Genomic DNA, 11,305 nt, shown 5'->3' on the forward strand with positions numbered 1-11,305 from the left:
GGCTTGTTGGCCAATCGGCAGCGGGCGCAGGGAGAAACTGACCAAGAGCTCGCTGGGGATCCGGGTGCAGCCCACCGAGACACAGCAGAAACTGATCAAGAGCTCGCTGGGGATCCGGGTGCAGCCCACTGAGACACAGCAGAAACTGACCAAGAGCTCGCTGGAGATCCGGGTGCAGCCCACCGAGACACAGCAGAAACTGACCAAGAGCTCGCTGGGGATCCGGGTGCAGCCCACCGAGACACAGCAGAAACTGACCAAGAGCTCGCTGGGGATCCGGGTGCAGCCCACCGAGACATAGCAGAAACTGACCAAGAGCTCGCTGGAGATCCTGGGTCCAGCCCACCGAGACACAGCAGAAACTGACCAAGTGCCCAATAGCTCCTTCAACCTCGTTGACTGAGGCAGATAGGCCGAATGGGCAGAGGTTTAGCATCTCCAAGCGTGAAATAGGGACTGAAGGTGGAGCTGACTCGGTACTGGCTGGTAAATTCAGTAAGGAACCGACCGGCTCATCAGGAAGAGGAAAAAGACCCTCTCCCCCTCCTCTCCCTTTCTTGCATCGTTTACCTTTTATTCTCCGTCTTTCAACCACCCCTCACACTTCAGTTTGGAATAAAAAGCCGATGGAAAAATCCAAAAATTTTCGAATCGACGCACTGCTGGCCGTCGATCTGCCCAAGCCGCCAACCTGTTCGCCTCTGGCAACTTCAGCAGCCCCTTCCTCCACAGTCAGCCCGTCCGTGCTGGAGCAGCACCCGATCGCCAGCGACTGCTTGCGGGCGGACAGCCCGTCCCCTCCACGCTTCACTCTCGGCAACCTGATGCCCAAGCCCGGCTTCCTGAGCGTCCACCAGCACCCCGGGATGGCTGGCTTCCACCAGCACGGCGCCATCCCGGCTTCAGCCCTCTACGGCCACCCGGTGTATACCTACTCGGCCCTGACGGGCCAGTCCAGCGCCTTGCCCTACTCCTATCCCCAGCTGGCCAGCAGTCACCACTCCGAGCCCGTCAAGATGACGGCCGGCACTTTTCAGATCGACCAGTGGCTCCGAGCGTCCACGGCCGGAATGATGCTGCCCAAAATGCCAGACTTTAACGGTGAGTGCTTCCTTCACTCATACTCTTACTCCAATAAATGTTGCCAAAAAATAATCCGGGTATTCATTTAATTGCAAAGTGTTTGCACTTTTTGAGACCATAATAAGAATTCTGTGTCATTCATAAAAGACATTTAATGACGATTTTTACCTTAAACGCCGACAGCAGGAATTAAGACGATTGGAAGATTTGCTCCCTATCAGATACTGTCAGATTGACATATTTTTGAACTAAAAATATTCAGATAACAACAGGCACTGGCTGATACAAAGCAAGGGTTGGATATATTCGATATGGTACAATCATTGAGCCCGTGCTGCCTGTTTATCGCCAATGGGCAGTTTGTAAACACGCTTTCATCCCGGGCACAAATATGTCATTAGAACAGAATTAGCATAGAACAGATTTAGGATAGAATTAAATAAGGAAATCACAAAAAAAATAAAAAAACTGCTCACTGTGCTAAGAAGACTAATCCCAAAGACGCAATTGCAATTTAATTTGTAGGGGGGGGGGGGGGGGGGGGGGGATACGAGATTTGATTTGAACTTTCAAAAACACGCTAAACATTTCTCTGTTGCAAGGTTGAAAAGCATATTTGGCTCGAATATGGTTCTGGTGGTATATCTTATATAAAATGCAAAGGCATCTGTATAAATAAATGTGAATCCTGTAAGGGGTGACAATGTGCTGGCGTTTACAGAGCCTTCGTTGAATTTGAAAAATGAGTTTAGTTCCTGGGAGAAACTGTTTTTGCTCAATCTCGAGTGTGAACAATTCCAGAGAGACAAAATACTAATTAGGAAACGAGTAAAAATGCTCACGGTGCAAATCACAAACAAGGTCTGGGTGGTGGTTAAATAAGGCGGGGGGGGGGGGGGGGGGGGGAGAGAGAGAGAAAGGAAGGGAAATGAATAGACCGCTGGATAGTGGCAATGTGGTGTTAAAAATCTCAGCGCTGTTGCTGTTTGCAGAAGAGTGAGTGGGCTTTTTGTCTCTGGCCGTTTTAGCAGATTTGTTCAAGATGAGGCAGTAAATAGCGCCTTTTCTTTCTAACCTTTTTAACTGTGAAAGGCGGCCTCTGTGCAAACCCGGCAACAATGAGATGACAAATCCAACATGTGCATTATTTATTAGCCTTTGCAAACGACTTGATTTTAGCACACGTTCGCAGTGACACGAATTCCCAGTCCAGGTGAAATCAGCACATTTCCTGAAGTGACAAATACAGTCAAATATTCACATCTGAACAGTAATAGAGAACACCCGATATTACTGTTGATAAGGGAATGGCAATAGTTTCATAAGTCGTCAATGGGTGATCTTATTTACAGAATGCGATACAGTAGGTATCAATTGTGGGGATTGAGGTGTGCTTATCGGCTCGGCTTTTATGTTTAATCCTTGTGTACGAGTCAGCGGTGATGTTTTAATTAAAGGATTGACTTATATTGGTATTTAGAAGGATTGTCTGTAAACGGTGGGCGTTCTAGCTAAGTAGAACCAATTAACTTTCCCTGGGGAGATTGAGCTAATTTCGCCCTCACCCATTGTCCCGTTTTATTGTCTGCCACATGTTAGCCCTGTGGGAAATCAACCGGTCCTTTGAAAGGAACTATTTGAAATGGCAGGCGAATGGGATACCTTTAATACACTAAGCAAGAGTAGAGTTATGTCCATTTAAATGGCACCGCGCACTGTCAAATGATAATTGAATTTAACAAATGGTACGACCTGCAATTCGACAATGTTCTCTTAGTACAGGTCTCGTAGAATGGTAGGCATCATTATATACCTTTTTGCTTCTGGAGGGGAGAATTATAATTGTCATATTTAAAACCCTGGGACTAAGTGGGTTTTTTTTTTCAAAACGAAAATCAATGAGAGTTTGTTCTGAAATTGCACCGGCACATATTATAACAGTGAAAAACACAAAAGGTAATTAAATAGCAAAAATATTTGACAAATCAGCGAATCCACCAAAATTCAGATGGGAGCGTAACGTAATTTAGGAATGGATGTTTATAATGAATGGTATTTGAAGCCTACTTGTGACAAGCGATTTTCATTTCATCTCATTACATCACTGGGATTTGATGCATCAGTTTGTTGCCTGTCCTGTCGAGCTTTGTAAAAGGTGTTTTTTTTTTAAATCTCTGTTTAAGAAAACAATTGAGGAAGTTGGCTGGTACAACCCCACCCCCACCCCCTCCACCCATATAAACACTCCACCCACACCATAAAACCGCAAACGAATATGTTGACAAGAATGTCAAGAACATGCTCAGCCTTTTCTTTAGTGGTGCTCCGTACCTACAGGAGGAATGCTGCTATTTTGTGGGGTTTCCACCTCTGACATGTGTGCTGTGTTCTCCCACAGCACAAACGCAAACCAGCATGCTGGGCAAATGCCGCAGGCCGCGCACGGCATTCACCAGCCAGCAGCTTCTGGAGCTGGAGCAACAATTCAAACTGAACAAGTACCTCTCCCGGCCCAAAAGGTTTGAAGTGGCCACCTCCTTGATGCTGACAGAGACACAGGTAGGAACCCCTCAGCACACCATTCCACACCCTGTGCATTTGGGGGAGGAGAGGGGGGGGGGGGGGGGGGGGGGGGGGGGGGGGTAAAGCGAGGCGTTTGTCAACCTTAAAGCTCCAAGTTTTAATTCAGTATTGTGCTTGTGGTTTTTTTTAAAACAGGGAGTTCACATTGTGACCCCACCCCCACCCCCACCCCACGCTCCCCACCTTCCCTCAAGCCACATTTGTCCTTGAATCTTGTGGTTTTTTGAGTTGCACTCAATATTTTAAACCCCCCGCCTCTGGGACCTCCCCCCACCCGTTGGCACCATTCTAAAATCCGGATCTACCCTCTTTTTTTTCTCCCCCTCCCCTCAAAGGTTAAAATATGGTTTCAAAACAGACGGATGAAGTGGAAACGAAGCAAAAAAGCGAAAGAGCAGGCGGCACAGGAGGCTGTCAAACAGAAGGCGAAATCCACTGAGAGTAAATCGGACGATTTTCAGGAGAAAGCAGGCATTACAAAAAGCGACCAGAATAAACATTCCCGGTTAAGAGACTGCAGGGAGAGTGACGAGGACGGGGGCAGTTTAACGTGCCACTCGTCAGAATGCTCTTCAGACGAGGAAGCCGAACTGAACCAGTCACATCAGGGCCCGGCGAAGAAAATCAAATAGTCCCCATCTGTCCCGCAATTCTTCACGTCTCCCCACCCCCCGCCCCAGACGAGAAGCTCGACTTGTTACAGCCTCGTTGGACGTGGAAAGTTTATTCGAAGCCAGTCGTGTTTCTGTTCTGCTGCTCAGGTTGTCGACGTTTCCTCAATCTCCAACCAATCGCCACCAAGTACTGTTGCTGTATCTCTGAACCTAACAATGGGAAATTGCAAGACCTCACCGTCTTTATTTTTGTATTGTATTTATAAGAATTCGCCTCGAGTTATGCATGCTAAGTTATTGTTTAGCTACAATGTGCTGTTTCTCCCCAAACATAGTGCAAGATGATACTGTATATAACACACAATAAATGTTTTGTATGGAACATGCCGTTACCAATCATTTTTGCTTCAGGTCCCAGCATCTGCAATGTTTTTATTTTATTTTAACGAATTATTTGAGTCTGGCTTAAGTGCAGCGAGGTCCTGGCTCTTTGCTAACGCGCAGTGTTTAAATCGCCTGTAAAGCAACATTTAAAAAATACTTATTGTAATGCACCACAACTGACTTCATTATCCAGCCACCTTTCTAATCTGCCAGTGACATTAAGAATGGCCACAGTTAGTTTGTCGCATGCAAGATATTTTGGGCCTCCCGTCCACAATACTCGGTCGAACAGTACACGCAGGGCCAGGCGTGTAGCGGTTTAGAATGGACGGACTCTCCAGTGAAACCGCAAGCTTTTTTATTCCACAAGTTGGTGAAATTTTCATGCGCATTCGATTACAAAGAAATACTGTCAGCGAGGCCTACTCTAAGTCGGCTCTCCTCCTCGGCCCTTCACCCAGATCTTAGCTGCTGTGAGAACAGGTCCTCTGTCGGATCTGTGCAAACGTGCCGAGCATTAGGTTCAAGTCAAACTGCAGAAGGAGCATTTCACACCGGGCTGAAATGGCTTTATTTTAGGAAACACTTGGAGTGTGCCTCATCAATCACTGCAGGCTGTACAAGTCCTGCGTTGGGAGCTTGGAGCATATGCCGGGCAGGTGAAATCACATGTTTCTTGTGTATTTATTGTGGCGCGTTCCCCTCGGCTGCCTTCATTGATTTTTATTTAAAGCTTCCAAATATTTGCGAATAAAATTAAGGAGGAGGAGGAGGCAGCGATAACTGCATTGATTTTCATGCGGTTACAAGCTCGTATCTGTCAGAATCGCACCGCACTGCGTTTATTTCACCCCATCTCCAATCAATTACAAAATAAAGATAAAACATGTTTATTTTGTGTCATTTTCAAAATCTGAACGACGGTGCCTTTCCCCGTTGCCGCCAAGGTTTCAGTCTGCGCTCGAATCCAGCAGTCAGGTAAATGGCGTGTGAAATAGAAGCTTCCATACAATGGAAATCAGACACACCGATTTTTTATGTGGCCTCCATCACCTTTCTGAAATGAATCTATTTAACCCTTTTGAAATCGCCTGGAAAGGATAGCATGAGATGAGAATTCCTCTCAGCTTAGCCCCCAGCCCTGTGAATGATTCCAAGCGAATTTAAAGCAATCTTTGGGAATGTGTTGGTTTCACTGTTCGCTCTAATACTGTAACGCGGCCACGTGGGTGGCCTGCAGCCCGAGTAAACATATCACAAGATCAATTTCCAAGGAGTGTTGTTTTTTTATTTTGCAAACGGTTTATTTTGCTGACCCCCCACACGCCCTCCGGCTGGGAGAGGAACGTTTTCCCTTCAAAAGCTGCAGTATCTCACACACCCACTGATCTATCTGGTGGGGCGTTCAGGCAATGGGAGGACTGGAGTTTGGAGAGAGAGAGAAAGAGTTGGTGGCGAGGGGTGGGCGAGCGGGTGGAGGGGGGGGGGGGGGGAGGCCAACAGGTTTAATTATTGATTGCTAATTTACAGTACTGGGCACAGCGGCTTTCCCTGTCGGGGTACAATCGACCGTCTGCATGCAGCATTTGGAGAAGTATAGGTCAATTTCAGAAACTGTAACATTAGTTAACTCAACCTTGATGTGGAGATGCCGGCGTTGGACTGGGGTGAGCACAGTAAGAAGTCTTACAACACCAGGTTAAAGTCCAACAGGTTTGTTTCAAACACGAGCTTTCGGAGCACGGCTCCTTCTTCACCTGAAGAAGGAGCCGTGCTCCGAAAGCTCGTGTTTGAAACAAACCTGTTGGACTTTAACCTGGTGTTGTAAGACTTCTTACTTAACTCAACCTGTTCCACCTTATTCAATCACAATGAACCCCCTTCAAAATCCACGGAGTAGAAACAGAACATTACAACTTTCTGATGGTTGGGTAGAATAACACGAGCATACACACGTACTCGGAGCATGGATAGGCCACTCGGCCCCTCCATCGGCTGACAGTGGCTTCAACTCTACGTTCAATTCATGTCAGTTAATTAATAATATTGATAATTAATAATCGCTTATTGTCACAAGTAGGCTTCAATCAAGATTACTGTGAAAATCCCCTAGTCGCCACAATCTCATACCAGCCTCCCCGAACAGGCACCGGAATGTGGCGACTAGGGGCTTTTCACAGTAACTTCATTTGAAACCTACTTGTGACAGTAAGCGATTTTCATTTCATTTCATTCCAGCGCCTGTTCAGGGAGGCCAGTACGGGAATTGAACCGGTACTACTGGCCTTGTTCTGCATTACAGCCAGCTGTTTAGCCCACTGTGCTAAACCAGCCCCAAAGAATCTATCTAGGGGGGCAGCACGGTGGTGCAGTGGTTAGCACTGCTGTCTCACAGTGCCCAGGTCCCAGGTTCAATCCCGGCTCTGGGTCACTGTATTTGTAGATTTGCACATTCTCCCCGTGTTTGCGTGGGTTTCGCCCCCACAACCCAAAGATGTGCAGGGTAGGTGGATTGGCCACGCTAAATTGGCCCTTAATTGGAAAAAAAAATTGGGTACTCTGAATTTATTTTTTAAAAAAGAATCTATCTAGCTCAGCCTCAACAATTGATGCTGAAAATAATTCCACAGTCTAATGAAAGAGAAAAAAAATCTCCTCACCTCCTGTCTGAAATGGGAGACCGCTTATTTTTAAACTGAGAACCCTAATTCTAGCCTCTCCCATTAGCGTCTCCAAAGCGATCCTGTCAGCTTCCATTCTTCTCACCTCCAATGGACACAGGCCCAACCGGTAAAACCTTTTCTCATAAGACATACATATATATAGTTGTTAATATATGATCGTAACTAGGTTATTCAAGTTGCAAATCCGGGATTTTCCGGGTGAGCGAGCTGAAACCGGCGAAAGGGCAATTTCAGGGCAATCTGAGGCAGCTCATCCAGCAAACTGATCAATATTTGTAATAGTCTCCCGGATACGGTACGGAAGCAAACTAAAAACTCTCAAATCCATGTAAGATTTTAAAAAAAAACGTGAGTGGGCAAGAGGCGTGAATAACCGAATAATCTAGAGTCTCAATCGTTTGAAATACCGCACATAAAAAATGAAATCTGCAGAATCAATGTAACGGGAAGGCAGGTATTTATTCTGGATAGTTGAACGCTGTTAGCAATCCGCCTTCCATTACAGCCCAGGACAGAATGAATGGAGATTCTAATACAATTATATTTGCGAGAGAAAGGAGAGGGGAGAAATATATTTATTAGTTCAGCAACACAATTGGGGATAAACTCCCTTACTCTATTCTACCCCTGTTACTTTGATATTCACGAACGAACGATTAATTCTTAATATTTAATTAATATTGAATCAAATTCATCCCTCTTCAAACTGTGTTGGGAATAGCTCCCAGGCAGATCACGTTAGATGCGCAGAGTCCGATAAGGGAACTTCGAAGCCCGGCGCTAGTGTCTGGGATATGTGGAAACAGATTTCCATTTAAACGTTCAGTCCTTCCTTCTCAAGGTGGATTAACGGTGTTCCCGCCTAGTGAGCGATGAACTGTTTCAGCTCCTATCCATTAGTGTCACAAGAGTAAGTGGCCATATTGTGTGTCCGTTTCCTCTCGGTGGCAGTGGGTAGTAGTGGGGTCCACAGGCGTTGTGTCAGGCGTGGAAACACCACTGGTCAGCGAGAAGACCTTACACCCTGATTACTTGTATTTAAATCACCATTTCCTTTTTTCATGCCCGTCCATTTTTAGTTCCGTTGGAAAATAGCGAGGTCAGCAGAATCTGTACAAGTTGGGAGTAATGAATTGCGGACCTGGCAGCTACAGTCGGGCCATAAATTAAGCATCAATTCATTATTGTCACTGTAACTAATCCTGCAATCAATTACAGTAACATTAAATATAATCACTGGCTGTACTCGACGATCAGTAATTCATTTGGAATAATAAATTGAGAAGATCTTTCTTCCTTCAATTTAATTCTTCACTGACAGGGCTTATCGGTGACCGGATGGGTAAGTGTTGCTCTGGTTGGTTTGGTTTAGTTCCTTGCGAATCTCGCCAGCGACCTCACAGGCGATGCCAATGTGGGTGGCAAAACAGCAACAATCGTGAATTTTTAATGCAAAAGTTCGACGAACAATGCACGTTTTGTATGAAAGGGCCGGCTTGCTTTGCAGAGCTGCTGGACCTTCTTTAACATTGTGTTAAACTAAAACAGACTTGTTTTGGTTACATATGTGCAGGTTGGGTGGATTGGCCATGCTAAATTGTCCCAAAGTGGGCAAGTAGTGTGCTCTTTTGGGGGAGGGGGTCAATGCAGACTCGATGGGCCCAATAACCTTCTTCTGCACTGTCGGAATTCTATGGGAATAGGACAAAATGCTTCCCCGTTATAATAATTTATACATGACTGCTCATTTTGTGCTGTCTTCCTTGGCTGTGGCGCTTTGTTTTAGCAGAGGCCTGGCCAGGAGCAGAATACATCCCAAGCATCAAACATGGAAACGTTGTTCACAACCATTTTGTTTTGAGAATATTGTCAATAATATTTTTGTGGGGCAGCACGGTGGCGCAGTGAGTAGCACTGCTGCCTCACGGCGCCGAGGTCCCAGGTTCGATCCCGGCTCTGGGTCACTGTCCGTGTGGAGTTTGCACATTCTCCCCGTGTTTGCGTGGGTTTCGCCCCCACAACCCAAAAAGGTGCAAGCTAGGTGGATTGGCCACTCTAAATTGCCCCTTAATTGGAAAAATGATTGGGTACACTAAATTTAAAAAAAAAAAAAATAATATTTTTGTTATTTTCACTAATCATTAAAGTGGATGGATAAATAGGCGCTTGCATAGCAACAAAGAAGATGACTTCATAGACTGAGGCAAAATAAAATGAATTCATAGACATAGATAGGTTTTCTACATCACAACAGGAAATATATTTCAAGAAGGACATCATTGGCTGAAAAGTGCCTGGGAATGCCTCAATATAGTCAAAGGTGCGAGAGAAATTAAGCTAGTTCATTCCTTTTGATCAAAAGGTAGATTCACCTCGCCCAGTATTCATCCATTACAGGGGCCAGAGCTGAGGCTGAGATAGGAACATGCAAATTAGGAGTAAGAGTCGACCACTCGGCCCCTCGAACCTGCACCATCATTCAACAAGACCATGCCCGATCTGATTGCAACTTCAAGCCCACACGGTGACACAGTGGTTAGCACTGCTGCCTCACAGCACCAGGGTCCCGGGTTCAATTCCGACCTCGGGTGACTGTGTGGAGTTTGTACTTTCTCCGTGTCTGCGGGGGTTTCCTCCGGGTGCTCAATGTTCCTCCCACAATCCAAAAGTGCACAGATTAGGTGGATGGGCCATGCTTAGTGTCCAAAGGCTACGTGGGAATAGGGAGGGGAGTGAGCCTAGGGTGCTCTTTCGGAGGGTCGGTGCAGATGCGATGGGCCGAATGACCTCCTTCTGGACTAGGGATTCCATGATTCCTGTCTACCCCTCAATAACCTTTTACCCACTTGTTAGTTCCCCTAATCTGTTCTAAATGAATGACCCTTTATTTTTTTAACAGAATGCTAATGGGAGATGAGCTAATGGGAGATGAAGTAGACAAATAATCTGAAAGCATGAAAACATGAGAACTATATAACATCGACATTTTCTTTTAAAACTCGGGATGGAAGCAGAAGGCGTTTATTAATCTGGTGATGCTCTGGCAGTCTTGTGAACTGTGATTGTAAATCAGGCTGGAAGCTAACCTTTCACCTCTTGGTAATTTTGCTACAGACAGCCAACGCGTCAAAGGCTTTGCAGCCAATGAAATGATTTTGAAGCAAGGTCGCGGTTGTATTGTGGGACAGGGGACAACCAATTTGCGCACGGCAAGCTCCCACAGACAGCAACAGTCAAATCAGTCCGATTTTCACTCCAGGCGGTTTGAGGGGGGTAGATTCTGGCCAGGACCTTTGGAATAGGTCCGCCTTTGCTCTTCAAGTGCGACCGATTCCATCCACTTTATCTCCGGGTAACACATCCCAGCCCAAAGACGGCACACCCTTAATACACCAGAGTCTTTCCAGCAATTCCAGATTGCCAGCATCCACAACAGGTATTTCTCTTTAATGTAGCAAATTCAGCCAGTTATTGTGACGTAGAATCCACCTCCCCCATCATATTCAAACTCAGTAATCCGGGCACTAACCTTCTCGTCCTGTTTGCCTGGTCTGATTCATTTATTATTATTTTTAATCACCTTGGGATTCATTCAATGGTCAACGCTGGCCAAAGCCTTTGTTCTTCGGATAGTCCGATTATTCTTTCATGTATCTTATAAAGCTAGCTGTTCGACCAGATATTTTAAACAATCGGATACTACCATTCGAGTCAGGAAACCGCAGGGCACTTTAACACAGATTTGGTGCATGATCATTCTCTCGGAGCAATCATCGGAAGATGAAAGGCGCCGTTCACTGAACCTTTTTGCAAATGCACTGATACCGTTTGGCGTTTAATTGTCGCCGATAGTGAGATAATCATCCGGACAAGGCTGCCCATTTATGGGAAACTCGTACCTTTTTGCAGCTGGACTCTGTACCCGCCTTCTATCGTCTGTCAACAAAACTAATCCTT

At 45.8% G+C, this 11,305-nt stretch overlaps 1 protein-coding gene across 1 annotated transcript; it reads left to right on the forward strand.

Moving 5' to 3' along the window:
* The first annotated feature begins 269 nt into the window (after positions 1–269).
* mnx1 (motor neuron and pancreas homeobox 1) lies at positions 270–4,662 on the forward strand. Its single transcript, XM_038796420.1, has 3 exons — positions 270–1,101; positions 3,482–3,642; positions 4,002–4,662. The coding sequence occupies exons 1-3, from the start codon at positions 627–629 to the stop codon at positions 4,296–4,298; spliced, it is 933 nt and encodes a 310-aa protein (XP_038652348.1). The 5' UTR covers positions 270–626; the 3' UTR covers positions 4,299–4,662.
* The last annotated feature ends 6,643 nt before the right edge of the window (positions 4,663–11,305 follow it).

This window comes from Scyliorhinus canicula, chromosome 5 (assembly GCF_902713615.1).
Source record: "Scyliorhinus canicula chromosome 5, sScyCan1.1, whole genome shotgun sequence".
Lineage (NCBI taxonomy): Eukaryota > Metazoa > Chordata > Chondrichthyes > Carcharhiniformes > Scyliorhinidae > Scyliorhinus > Scyliorhinus canicula.